The sequence below is a fragment of the Mirounga leonina genome, unplaced genomic scaffold, assembly GCF_011800145.1.
Source record: "Mirounga leonina isolate KUSES-001 unplaced genomic scaffold, KU_Mleo_1.0 Mir_170, whole genome shotgun sequence".
NCBI classification, from domain to species: domain Eukaryota; kingdom Metazoa; phylum Chordata; class Mammalia; order Carnivora; family Phocidae; genus Mirounga; species Mirounga leonina.
The window spans coordinates 13,873,193-13,887,484 of record NW_023270433.1 but is presented as its reverse complement, the minus strand read 5'-3'; the positions used below and the strand labels follow the sequence as shown (position 1 = coordinate 13,887,484).

At 46.1% G+C, this 14,292-nt stretch overlaps 1 protein-coding gene across 7 annotated transcripts in view; it reads right to left on the bottom strand.

Annotated features, from left to right (window-relative positions):
• The window catches only part of CDK5RAP2 (CDK5 regulatory subunit associated protein 2), a 183,592-nt gene that overhangs the window by 68,026 nt on the left and 101,274 nt on the right, over positions 1–14,292 (bottom strand). For all 7 annotated transcript variants that reach the window (XM_035015953.1, XM_035015955.1, XM_035015950.1 and 4 more), the window contains 4 exons: positions 11,788–11,918; positions 10,235–10,344; positions 8,017–8,145; positions 1,204–1,299 (listed from right to left, as the gene is read on the bottom strand). In XM_035015953.1, coding sequence (XP_034871844.1) covers positions 1,204–1,299; positions 8,017–8,145; positions 10,235–10,344; positions 11,788–11,918 — 466 coding nt within the window. The remainder of the gene's footprint in view (positions 1–1,203; positions 1,300–8,016; positions 8,146–10,234; positions 10,345–11,787; positions 11,919–14,292) is intronic.

The following is a 14,292-nucleotide window of genomic DNA, read 5'->3' as shown; positions in this document are numbered from 1 at the left end:
TACTGGGCATGTCTCGAGGTGCTGCTATTAGCATTCTTTCCCCCTCTTTCCGAAGCTGTAAATTTCTTCTACCAGTCTATAAATAACTCCCCTTGACTGCATTACTACTGGTGATATACACACTAGCCATCACACCCCTCTCTCACACTTGTAAAATGATTAAGATTTTTAAATGGAAGACAAGACCCACACAAATTAGCTGTTATTTATAGGGTCTTGTTTGCCACCAATCTAGTTATTAAATCCATCTAAATAAGTAACCTCCAAAAAAGGAAAAGTCTGGACTATCATAATACAAAGAGAGAGCATTTACTGAGCACTTGGTACATATCTTTCTATTTAAATATCACAAAAACTCCAGCAAGGACGGATTATCGTCACTGATGGAAAAACTCAGGCTTAGGGGTTAAGCAAGGGTTAACTGAGGTCACAAAGATAAAGACCAAGACTCAAAATCAGATCTAATTTGAAAGCCCCTACTTTGAATTGCTTTGCTTTCCGAAACCACCTACATTTTAATGATCTCGCATTCATGACCTCAAGAACTTAAACACCTTGAAGGTTACGAATGCCAAATCTGCAGCTTCCTCTGTCCCACCGCATCCCAATCTTTGGGTTCTTTCAACCTCGGAGAATGTTTGTCCCAAATGCCCGGTATCCGTGTGACTGGAGGAACGTTCTCTGAAGGAGTCAAATTCTCAACAATGCCCACATGACACTAAGCTGGGTTCCAGGTCGGAGACTGGAGAGGGCCCCTGAGAAGTGTGTCCTTATACTGCAGTCAAATGATCCAGGACTGCACATCAGTCCAGAGACACAGGCTCATGTCCCAACTCGGTCACTGACTTACCCTGTGCCCTGGAGAAATCCCCTCCCCTCAGAGGTCTCAGTTTCCAACGCATAAAACGAATGGGTGGGGTTAGATCTCTAAAGATCTGACCAAGTCCAACATCTAGTGCCTGTTTCTCTCTTACCCTGTTTTCATTGGCAACTCCACGTCTTGCTGTTTCTCGACTGGCTCTACCACCTCGTTTGTAACTCCTGAGAAGGAAGAGACCTAGCGTCTCTATCTCCCCTGACACTGAGAAGGCGCTCGAGACGGGCAGAATGAACAGAAGAGCCAGCGGATTCATTCCAACCTGGAAGGCTGGCTTGGGCACAGAGAGGGGAGGATGGAATTGGAGTTGACTGCCACGTTCCTACCTTGTCACTCTGCTCCAAATGCTGGTCACTCGGGAAATTATTCTCATCATCCTCTCCAGTTCTGGTCGTGTCCTCGTCCTCCTTGCTAGCCAGAAGCTACACGGAGCATGGAATGGTGTGAAAATGCAACCCAAAAAAGTGCTCAGCATGAATATGTATGAGTAAGTCACTGATGTCTTTTTTTTTTAAATGCAAAACAAAAAACAAACCAAAAAGGAGGCAGAAACGAATGCCAAAGCCAATGAAATAAAAATTAACCAAAGTTAGCGATGCTAGTTCTAGCAAATCACACACAGCTGCCTAGGATCGGGCATAACTGAAAGACAAAGTCCCCAAGAAATACCGGAAGCCACTTCCCCTGCCCTCACAGGGCCTTCCCTGAGCTGCTGTAAATTGATATGCTGTCTCTTGTGCGGCTGCCATTCCTGCCATGGCTAAATTCACTTACAGATTATATAAAAGTAACAAGATTTTGGAAAAAAAGCTATTGATGCAATTGAAAATATCAAATAGCAAGAAGGCAGTAAATGAAATTTATGCTGTGCCCAATTTATGCATCACTTCTCCTATTTAGCACAGGACACAAACCTCTTTTTGGATTGCCACACATCTGAGATGGACAGTCCCAGCCACGCTGTCATCTTGCTGACAAAAGTCCTCATCACTAATGAGTATCGAGCTTGCCTAACAATAACTTTATGCTCTGGAAATGAAGAACAGTTTTCTATAAAGACCACATAAATCCTTAATGCTTTAAAGAAGTGCAAATCCCAAAGCTTCTGCATTGTGAGAATGGCCAGCACATGTTCTCAAGAGGGCCAGGTCGCCGCTGGCTGGAAGGGCGAAAATTCTAGTCCTAGGGCACCTGGATTAAACCAAATAAAAATGGAGAGGAGGGGTGGCTACACCCAGGGAGGTCATCAGTCAAAACCTCACCTCACCGATGAAACTGTAAGCTCTGCACTAAAATGCCAAAACCACAAACAGTGCTGAGTCACTGGCTGGCCATGTGGTACATACAAGATTCCTAAGGCTGTCTCTACAGTTTTACTTATGAATTCCTACATTTAGTCCATACTTTTCCCAGACCAACTTACATTTTTCTGATCTTCCCTTTATAGGAAATCCTTATTTTGGAAGAAAGCAAACAAAACAAAGCAAACTGACTTCATGAAGTCATTTTATAGAAAACTTTCCAGGACCAGAACACATTCAGCCTAACCATATGCAAATCTGCCATCAGGATCAAACAGGACAGATGACCTTACAAATCAGAGCTTCCCAAAACATCGAGCATTAAATAGGCTAGCGAAGGTGTGAACATACTTACTAAGGCATAAAAGTTTCTACATATGGATGAGGAGCTTCTCTCCCTCTCTTGGCGTCTTCCCTCATCATTAAAACATTCTCAAGTGATAAAGACCAACTAGGACTATCAAACTTGGTGGGAATACAAAACGTTAGTTAGACTACTGTGGAAAAAGTACCGGCAATATCTTCTAAAATGAATAACCCTACAGCCCAGGAATTCCACTCCTAGGTATTCATCAAGAAAAATGAAAACAGATGTTCCCGTAAAGATCTGTATGTGAATGTTCATATCAACTTTTATCATAATATCCAAGACCCGAAACAATCCAAATGTACATCAACAGCAGAATGAATAAACAAGTTTTAATATATTTACACAATGGAATACTACTTAGCAATAAAAAGGAACAGGTTGTTGGCTCACATAACATGGATGAATCTCAAAAACAGTATGCTGAGTGAAAAGCTTTACACAAAAGAGAGTCTACACGATGATTCCATTTAAGTGAAAGTCTAGTGCAGGTAAAACTAACACATGGGTGGACAAAAGAAGAAAAATGGCTGGGGGTAGCAGCGAGAATCAATGAGAAGGGACACGAGGGGTCTGGAGGAGGTGTGGGTTAGAAAGGAACATACATTTGTAAAACTTAGTGAATACAGACTTAAGATTTCTATATTTCAATGTATGTAAACTTAACCTTAAAAGAAAAAATAACCATAAACATACACTGAAGTTAAAATATACGTGTGGAAGTTATTTCAGAGGAAGGAAGTGTACTGGTATTTGTAATTTACATTAAAATTTATCAAAAAGATAAGATGGAGTGACGACGGATAAGTGGGGCATGTTAACAGGAGAATCTAGGTGGTGAGTATGTGGGTATTCACTGTCAGGTTCTTCTCTTTGCTGTGTTTAAATTTCTTTAGGCTAGGGGCGCCTGGGTGGCTCAGTCGTTAAGCATCTGCCTTCGGCTCAGGTCATGATCCCAGGGTCCTGGGATCGAGCCCCGCAACGAGCCCCGCAACGAGCCCCGCAACGAGCCCCGCATCGAGCCCCGCATCGAGCCCCGCATCAGGCCCCCTGCTCCGCGGGAAGCCTGCTTCTCCCTCTCCCACTCCCCCTGCTTGTGTTCCCTCTCTCGGTGTGTCTCTCTCTGTCAAATAAATAAATAAAATCTTTAAAAAAAAAAAATTTTCTTTAGGATAAAATGCTGGGGGAAAGTCTCTCCCACCTTTTAAAAAACAAAACAACAACAACAGTCTCTCTCTGATTCTCCAACAGCTCTGGTCACTGAGCATTCTCTGCCTCTCTCCAAGCTTCTTGAAACAATTGTCTACCCCCACCTCCTGCAGTGTGGTTTTTGTTGCCAACACTCTAGAAATTGCACGTGAAAGGTCCCCAGTGATCTTCTAATACAGGAGACAGAACACCCATGGGCTTAGCGAAGAGGCACAGAGAAGCTCCTCCCCGGGCCTGTGGATAAAGGAAGGGCCCCCATAAGTTAAGCTAAGCAAAACATTGTTCACTCACACCATTCCAAGTTGAAATATCAAAAGTCACTCTCCGTTTCCAGAGCCACCACCACACCACTGCCCAATACAGTGAAATAAAGATTAACTTTCGTTTCTCTTTACCTCTGCTGACTTGGTCAAAATGAAAAGTAAACTCAATTTCCAGCACTGGCCAAGAAATTAAATGTGGACATAGAGAAATGTCCCTCACTCCACATGTGAATGACTCAGTGGCAACTTCTTGGCCATTTTCTCCTGTCTTCTGAGAGTCCTTGGCCCTCGTAGACACCCCCTCCCGAAAACGTCGCTCCATAACGACTGCACTCTCCTGCTTCCACCCCGGCCTCCTGGGCTGTTCTTCCTTGATCTGCTTTGCTGGTTCCCTTTCCTACTCCAGGAAGAATTTCCCTCGACCTCAAAAGAGAAGGCCGGGCCCCTGTCCTCGTGTTCCCTTAGCACTCTGCATTCTTCCTCCACAGCCCCCACCCCCCCAACACACACACACACACACACACACTCGGTGGCAAGTACCCTCTGCCTCTCTGCATTCCATACTGGCGAGGGCAGTTCTAAGATCAAGGCCTGGTGCGCACTAAAACACTGCTGAAAGACCAAACGGATGAATCAAGAGTCTTTCAAAATGAGAGCTGAGACCAAAAGGTTTTCAGCATTATCACTGGTCTCGCTACTCCAGGGCGTTCCTCAGAGCAACAGAAGCTTATGGGAAATGTAGACGCTCAGGCCCCACGCCAGGCTCACGGAACCGGAATCTTCATTTTAACAAGACGCCCAGGAAAGTCACACGCATGTTAAACTTTAGAAGCATTGCCCCATGGTGTCATGGAAACAACACTGAACAGAGTCCGAAGAAGGCTCTAGTCCCAACTCTGCCACTAATTTACCAAAAAAATTAAATTAACTGTTTTACTGAGTGCTTACTACGTGCCAGGCACTGTGCCAAGGGCTCTTTATAAATCATGTAAAATTCCTAACTTATGAAGTCAAACTCTTAGAAACCTCCTCCTTTTAATGAAATTCAATCTGCTTCTGACAAATTAAATTTTATTCTGCTACTAATAGCAGAATTTAACAAGCATCTCCTCCTTCTGAGTACCATGTCTGTCCTCTAGAGTCACACAACGTCTAGTTCTTATTCAACACAGCAGCCCTTCAAATACCTACGTTCAATTAAATTATGCCCCTCAATCCCTGTCTTCCCTCCATGCCAAAAAAAAAAAAAACAACTTGTTTTCTAGCTATTTCTAAAACTGATGACATAAGTAAATAGTAAGAGAGACTAGCTCTTTCTGCACACTCACACATGCATCCCCTTAACGGGGATAGTTTCACACATCACAGGGTTTGTGGTTTGCAAGGCTCACCCCTCTGACTGCAGGCTGTTCCAATCACTCCTGTACATCAATTCTCAACCACATTTTATAATTAATAACCAGTAAGTAAACATAAAGAAAGAGGAGCAAACTGATTAGAGATTATTTTAATGCCCTTTAAAAACCAAAGGACACCTGTCCTCAGTCTTTTGTTTGTCTGGTTGGTTTTGAAGTGAATTGCCCACATGCAGGAGTAAGCACTGTCTACATCAGCTGGAGGGAACCCATTCCAGGCAACCATTTTGAGGACAAACCTGACAAACTACATCAAGGGCCTCCTACTATTTATACCCTTCGTCAAATTGAAAGTTGCAGGGGGAGGCTACATGAAAATAAATTATGCCTATTTTATAGCTGTCTCTATCGCTATCTGTAATTTTGACCTAGCAATTACATATCTGGGAGTACAGTCTAAGGAAAAAAAAAAAAACCACGCTAAACCCACAAAAAAGATTTGTGTCTGAAGACACTCATCAGGTAATTTAAAATAGTAAATCGCTGGTAACAATCTACATACCCAACAATAATGAGGCGGGTAGTTAAATTTCAGTGCCTTCGTAAGATAAATCATAAGATAAAATAAGATGCTATAACATAACAGCAATTGGAAAAAAACAGGAAACAAAACCGTATATGCATTGCGGGCCTGCACGTGTTCATATACACAGAGAAGGAAGGATTCCAGAATGTTAATTAACTGTGCGTGTTTTAAAGTGACAGGATTGGGGTAATTTCTTTTCTCTATTTTAACCCAATGCTGTGGACTAATTAAATATTGGAGAAAAATAGTGAATTTTGAAAACACAAAATAGATTTGCTTCCCCCCCCCCCTTTTCTCTGATTTATAGGCTCTCGGGAGCAGGAACGGTGCCCAGCCCCCACTCTGCAAGTCCTGCTGCTCAGAAAAGGCTGTGGAAAGCCTGGGCATTTCCCGGCCTCATCGAAGGAGAACCACACGCACACCCAGGGCACAGCAGCCTCCCCTCTTCGCCATCCCACCCTCGCCCAAGCGACCTCTCCTCCCTCAGCTCGAGATCACTGTGGGAACAGCTTCCTTCCCACTCGGATCTTCAGACCTTCCCACCCCATTCCGGGGGAAGAAGGGAAACAGCTACACAGGACAAGGCTATTCACAGGGAGCATCAAGTTGAAGTGCAATCTGACAAATGATTCAAATCAGAATCGGCTGGTATTAAGATCTCAGAGTGGGAAGAGGAAAAAGCCTCTGTTCTCCAAAGGACATAATGGGACATTTAACAGATTTTTTTCAAAGGGCAAATGAACAAACAAACTCGCCATTTACGACTCAAATGAAGTAGGTGAAGAATGAGCTGCTTATTAAAAATGCTGCCTTGGAGAAAACAAACCAAGAGACTTGTTTCTCCCTAAATGGACTCCAGATATTCTTAGTTTCCAAAATTATCTGGAGCCCGGGAGGCCAAGATCAATAACATTCCCTCTCTCAAAGGCAGCAGATGGCCAGAGCACAGCATAAATACCTGTGAGCGGCTCCCCCTTTGAGGGTGGGAGGAGACAGCTTTAAGGCTGACAGATCTTTCCCCAGAATGTGGCAACGAGACCTACTTTACCTGGCAAGCTAGGATGAATTCAAGACAACCCTAACCAAGAAGACTGAGGGGCCCGGGACCCAAGGGCAAAAAGGCCCTCCTTTTTGGGAGTAAGAGAACAGCTCCAGTCCTCTGAGAAAGGCTAACAGAGGCCCGGGGCCAGGCTTTGCCCGTGGGGGAGTCAGGGGCTAAAGGGAGGAAACAAGCTCTTCCTCACTGGCACAACTTCAGGGTCCCCTGCTGTACACATGGGCCAAGTATGGAGATTCGGAGACAGCACCTCACAAAGATGAGCACAGACCCAGAAGGGACCGGGCTGGATGAGGCTTCCCTCGTCTCTCCCAGGGTGGGAGGGCTAACTGGGTGGGCGAGTACATGAGCCCAGCAAACCACAGGCCATTTTGTGGTCCTCGTGGAGACACCATGATTTAACCTTTCCTGGCTCTTTCGGACTTTCAGATGCCACCAGAGGAAAATTCCCGCGGCCCAAGGGCTCTGCCCGGACAGGCTGTCAACTCCCCGCCGCGTCCTCCACACAAGGCAGAGGGCAGGAGTTCCCAGGTATGTGAGGGAAGGGATGACACACATCCAGTCAAATCTACCAGTCCTGAGGCCATGAGAGTGAGAAGAGGCACAAAACTCAGCAGATGAATTCTCATTTGTTTTACTCATTTTTACTCATTTGTTTTTCAATGGATTCGTTCAAGCTGCATCTACACCACCCAAATTACCTGGGTGACGTGGCAACTCTCCAGATCCCTCCGAGACCAAACCACTCACCCAGATGTGCCATGTGCAGCACAGACCCCAGGGCAGGACTCGGGAGTCAAAAGCTATCAAAACATATCCAGTGTGTCCATGCAGACATACCCCAAACTTTGAGGAAGGCTGCTGACCAACCAGGGCCCTCAAAAGCACATCCAGCAAATGGAGTTTCACCAGGGGCCTCCTCAGGATAGATGCAGTCTGGAAACATCCGGGGGGAAGGTACCGTTTTGCAGTTAGCACATAACACGACTGTTTCTCCTTACCTCAGATTGTTCTGTTGACTCAAGTCTGTCACCTCCCTGGAAACCCATGCAGGAGAGATCAAAAATGGTTTTCTTCAGGTGCTGGTTGTCTGTATACAGTTCCTTCACCAGTTGTATCAGGTCACTGACCTGGGGGATAAGAGCAGAGAGAGAAGTGGCTGCCCACCAGCCGACCTTGGCTTCCCAGGGCCCCGGCCCCGCACACAGACCTTCCTACTGAGCAGGCTTCTCAGCACCACAATTACAAACGATCGGGCAGCCTGACTCCAGTCTTCAGGGTGCAGTGAAAACAACACCAGCATGCCTGTATTCTAATCCCCTCCAAGGCAATCCTGGGCTAAGCCTCCACTTCCTCATCTGTGGCATGGGCCAATGTGGGAATTGATCGGGATCATGGTCACAGTGCACTGAGGTCCTTGGCAGAGGCTACGTGCCCGGTCAATGACAGCTAAGACAATCTCCGTCTGGTACTTGAGGCCCCCTGGAGGACAAGCCCCCGAGACTGACATTTCTGAGACTGCGTCAGAGCCTCCTTTCAGAGCATCGACCTTCTTCTTTGTATACCTATCTAGCGATGTCAGTAATAATTATCATCTTCAATTATAAAGCAATTTACAGCTACTAAAATACTCCCACAAGCTTTAGTCATTCATTCCTTACAAAAATCCTGAGGAGGTGGACAGGCTAGAATGACTATTCCTATTTTACAATGAGGAGCCGACATACAAAGAAGTTTACTGCCCAAGGCCCCACGGCTGGGGACGTCTGGGGAATTAAATGACATATAATGACGGTCAAAGTGCCTCGCCAGGTGGGAAAGGGCAGCTGCCTCCACAAAGACGGAGCGGGCCTGCAGCTGAGGTCCCAGGGCTCCCGGTCCAGTGCTCCTCCTTAAGGCACGGGTCTTGCTAGACCAGGTACATCAGCAATTAAGCAGACGCCACCTTTGTTCCCTACAAGCTTCAAACTCCAATGGCTAGTAATTCTGCAGACTTAATGGAGTGAGCATTAGCCCCTCCAATAAAGTGGGAAAGCTCCCCCTGACTACACACAGCAGATGTCCAATACAGCAACACATGAAGACAACCTGGACCCAACCGCCGAGGTTGTAGCGAGAAGAATGAAACATTCCAGAAACACTAAGTGCCAACCACGTGAACTACTTCCTGCCCTGAAACATTGCCACAGGAGGTAGTCAGCTGCTAGCATCATCCCCATTTTCTTCGTCTTCAAAAACTGAGACACCTCAATGCTCCTTGCTCCACTCCTCCCCAAGATACTGAAATCTTTAATTCTCCTTTCTATTCCTTCTAGTACCTTACACCTACTTTCTCTCGCTCTCTGCGGAGAAGGCCCTCCGCCTAGACAAACTCCTATTCATCCTTCAAAACCCACTTCAGGCCTCACTTCTGCTGAAAAGCTTCCTCTGATCAAGTGGGCACCCCCCCCAACCCCCGACAATTAACCTCTCCTCCTCTGCTACCTCTCCCCTGCACATCCACCTACTTCAGCAACCCCTGGACCCCACACTGCAAACACCTGTTTACACATCTGACCACTCTACCAGAATGTGAATTATTCCAAGGCAGAAACCGAATTTGTCATACATATATGATAACTGTATAATAAATCACAGTCTTCTCTGAGCTCACACTTCCTACTCTTATCAGTGGTTGTTAGGATCTTGAAGTACTAAACCACTCTAATCACACCAACAACCTACAGACTGAGAAACCTGGTTTCCAGTTTTTAAAAAAAGATTTACTTATCAAATCTGGATCTTTATTCTTCCAGAAAGCACGTATTAACTCCCACTGTGTGTGGTAGGTACTGGAAAATCAAAAATAAGCTATAATCACTAACTTGAAGATGCTCACAACCTGGCAGGGACACAAATAACCAGATAATTACAGATCGGTATGAGCATGACATCAATACAGTTAGGTACAAGAGGAGAGGAGAATGACCTGAGGGAGGGCCTGGAGAGCATCTGCTAGAGGAGATCAAGCGTGGGCTGGTCCTCCAGTCTGAGAAGGAGGGTGTCAGGCACGGGGGAGGGCACACCAGGTAACAAACACAGAAGGAACAAAGAGCAAAGACAGGTAGGGAGAGAGGGAAGAAAGGAGAGGAAAGGGGCTTTCAGATTCTTACACCTCAGATCTGGAACCCAAGAGACAACAAATAACCAACAAAGAACTGAAAGTTAACAGGTCAATACCTTTTTCTTAAGTTCTTCTTGAGAAAAATGTTCCACTTGAAACCGATTGGGCTCTTCAAGGCAAATACTCAGATAAGATGTTTGATCACTATAAAATGAAAACGGTTCTTCTGCAAAAAAAAAAGGGGGGGGTCGGTGAGGGGGGAGGAGAAAAAGAATATCAGAAATAGATCCTTCCAAGCCCAATCCTAGTATAATCCATATAAGGCAATTTGAATTGGGAGAAGTGTGCGGCGGGGGTGGAGGGGGTCGCTGTAAAGGGGAATAAGTACAAATAGGGAGTTGAATGTACCACCTCTTGAATGTATCAGCCTGTAGAGAAAGAGGGAAAATTACTTTTTCCCTCTTTCTCTACAGGCTGGTATCTCAATGTGTGGTTTCATCATGGGCTGCAGGCTTTTACTGTGGCCTATTCTGAATTATAATCTGCATATCAAGTGTTGTACCTAGAGACCACTCTGAGTGGCACCAGCGAATGGTGATTTCAGTTTAAATGAGGGAGTGATTCTGTTTAGGTGAGAATACGGGCAAATTAGACATGACCCTCAAGGGTAGCACTCCAGGGAAATAAAAGTGCCTGATGTATTTTTTACTGGCCCCAGAGCCCTCTGTGGTCGTGAGCACAGCAAGTGCAGAAATTGGCTGCTAGATCTAAGATAAGAGAATCTCTGGTCACCTGCATAAAGGTCTGTTGCCTCCGCGCCAAAGGTCACATCCCAATAGGGAGGGAAGGCACAGAGGAAGGGCAGGCTATTTACTGAATGACGCATGTCTACAACCACAACCTCATTTAACAATCTGGGGATAAGAGCTGATATACCGAATGTACTAGAAAGAGCTACACTTCAAAGGAAGATACCCTGGCTCGACCATGGGTAAATCAACCCCCACCCCCAGCCAGAGCCCCAGTTTCTTCATTTGTAAAATGAAGTCAACACTGACGCCGGCCAATGGGGTGAGCGTCAGGACCAGAGATGAGAAAGGAAGTGCCTGGTCCTGTGCCTTGTACAGAGCAGGCGCTCCAGAAATGTCAAGCCTACGACTGCTAGTACCAAATTCTTGTACCCACACGTGCCAGGTACCAGGCTTGAGAGAGAAAGGAAAAGGATACTGGTGCATACTCGCAGGGGCTCAGGTTCTAGTAAAGGAGAGGGCCGAGTGTTGCTGTGTTGAGCACAGCAATGCTAGGACCACAGGCCCCTCACCTGTAGCCCTCCCTAAGGAATCCACTTGTGGTGCGCGCTCTTTGCTAAGAGCAAAGTTTCACCATGAAACAGCAATCTCAGCGCCATGTGTCTGTGCGGTCCAGACTCTGCAGTGGGTGCCCCGCTAGGCAGACGGACGTGACGTGCTGACCTCTTCCATGACGGCCGAAGCCAGACACACACAGACTGGCAGGGCCAACATTAACATGGTCACCACAAAAAAGAGGAACCCAGATGAAATCCTGTGGGCTCCTCATCCCCTACTGGAGTTTTAAGACTCTCTTAAAGTTCAGCCAAGGCCCTCCACATGGGAAAACCAGAGGGAAACACATACAAGAGAGCACGCACCTTCCCGCCTCCGAATTTCACTGATCTGCTCCTCCAGAGTCTTTTGCAAATTCCGATAAGAGAGCACGTCCTGCTCCAGCTGCTTCCGCAAAGCGAAAATGCTGTTTAACTCAACCTGCAGGCTGTTGATACTTGGTAAAACGAGACACCAGAAAATTTGTTTTAAGTTTTTATTTAAACTCCAGTTAGGTAACATGCAGGGTAATATCAGCTTCAAGTGTAGAATAAATATGGTGGCTCAACACATCCATACGTCACCCGAAGACATCAGCCATTTTTAAACAGGCCTATTTGTGCTTTAAGATACAAAAGCCAGCCAGCCTCCCCTTGATTGTTAGGTCATCAGTGGGTTTTTTTCTGGTTATACAAGTAAATACACGTTTATGGGAAATTTAAAATACAAAAGCGTAAGAAAATAAGAATTACCAGGATCCCACTACTAATTAACATGGGGCAGGCTGCATGTCTTTTTTTTTTTTAAGACTTTATTTATTTTTAATTAATCTCTCTACCCAATGTGGGACTCGAACTCACAACCCCAAGATCAAGAGTCGCACACTCTACTGCCTGAGCCAGCCAGGCACCTCCAGACTGCATTTCCTCCCCGTCTTCTTCCCTGAGTATTTTTACAAGGTGATAATAATACTTGACGTATGATACTGAATTGTGTGTTCCTCACTTAAATATTTCCCTACATTTCTGCAAATTATTTATAAGCATCATTTTCAATGACTACGTAATATTAATCAGGTGAATGTCCCACCGTTTACTTGAACTCATCCTCTTATTAGTGGACATTTGGGTCATTTCCAAGTTTTTGCTACAGGTGTAAATAGGGAGAAATCATGTCATTCCCCAGATTGTTTCTCTGTTTGGAGTAATACCTTGGAAGGACTTGGGTGTGGAAGGGGAGGCTCTCCAGAGCCTCAGTGTCACCTGGCACCTTCAAAAGAGGAGATGAGGGAGAAGAGTGAATGTGTCACTCCTGAAAGACATGGTACTGGGGGTGAAACTGAGGGGCAAGAAGGAAGTGAAAAAAGAAAAGAAAGAGAGGGAGTTGATAACAGGAGGGAGGAAGGGACCAATTTAGGGGCCAACACAACTCTGCTCTGATAGGTCAGCCCCACTCACAAACGCAGAGTGTGATGGATTTTTATTCGGGGTGGGGCATGCCAAGTCTCACATCTGGGTCAGTGTGACACAGTGTAACCTGCACAGAGAGCCTGCATGAGACCAGCAACCCAGAATTCAGAAGAGGCCATGAAAATGCACACCTCCCAGAATCTGCAGGAATCCTGGGGTGCTGTTCAACAGAACTTTCTGGAAGTTAGAAGTACTCTGTATATGCACTAACACGGTAGCCACTAGCTAAGTGTGCCTACTGAGCAGCTGAAATGCGGCTAACATACTGAGGAACTGAATGGATAATTTTTCTTCGATCCAATGTTGATAGTCCCCTGGCTAGTGGCTACTGATTTGGGTGGTGCAGACCCACCAGATGGGCTCTGGCTTCCTCCTGATGTGGCATCTGGCAGGGATCTGAACTGAGGGCACCCAGCTCTCAGAGGAACAGACACCCCAGCCAACATCTGTATAACATAAATGATGTTTCCCTGAACATCTTTGTGCCTAAAGCCTTTCACATTCAGGTTCATTTCTTAAGCCCGATTCCCAGCAGTGCAATTATTGGGTCAAAGTATATGAACATGTTTCAAGACCAGCAAAACACATTAACAAATCAGAAAGCCTCCTTTTTTAAATCCTGAGAAATACATCACTCCCTGTCCAGTGTCTGACCTACGGTTCCCTAAGAGGGTCCATCAACACCTTGAGACTATCTGCAAAAATTTAAGAATATGTGGATGTTTCTACAGAGAGGGCCCGTGAGCTTTCATCAGATTCTTCAAAGCCCCAAAATGGCCAGGAGCTACTACTCCAAATGTCTGTGCTACAGACTCAAGCCCCACTCTTCCTTCAGAGATTTCTTCCAGCTCCATCCATCGAACTGCACAGATAAATCCACATATATCGGAAGGAAAATAAACCATTATGTCTAATCGTCTATGCTCGCCGCTTTGACGACGGTTCATTGTGAAGCAGTCTTCTTGCCACAGAAGGGGCCCCACCAGCAACCTGTACCTAGTTCCATTTCGAGACAGTCGTAAGGATCCATTTGTAAGGCTGATGGAAAACCTCACAGAGGTGTCACAGCACTGGCCGGGATGCAGTCGCGCTGCAGAGACACTTAAGCGGGGGAGAAAGGAGACTGCTGCAGCCAAGCTGCAGCGATCAGGGCTGAGGGACGCGGACTGCTTCACTCCCTCTTCCGTTTTCTGACAGGGTGAAAAGTACACAGCCGCTCCCCCCGCGCCTGTCCTTTATGTTTCCCTAACTCCAGGGCCTCCTGCAGTCCTCGTCCTGCAGGGTGGAGGGAGGAGGGGGCGGCCGAGATGAGACGGAGCGGCGCTCCACACGGCCCCGCTGCCGAGCCCCGCGACCTCAGGC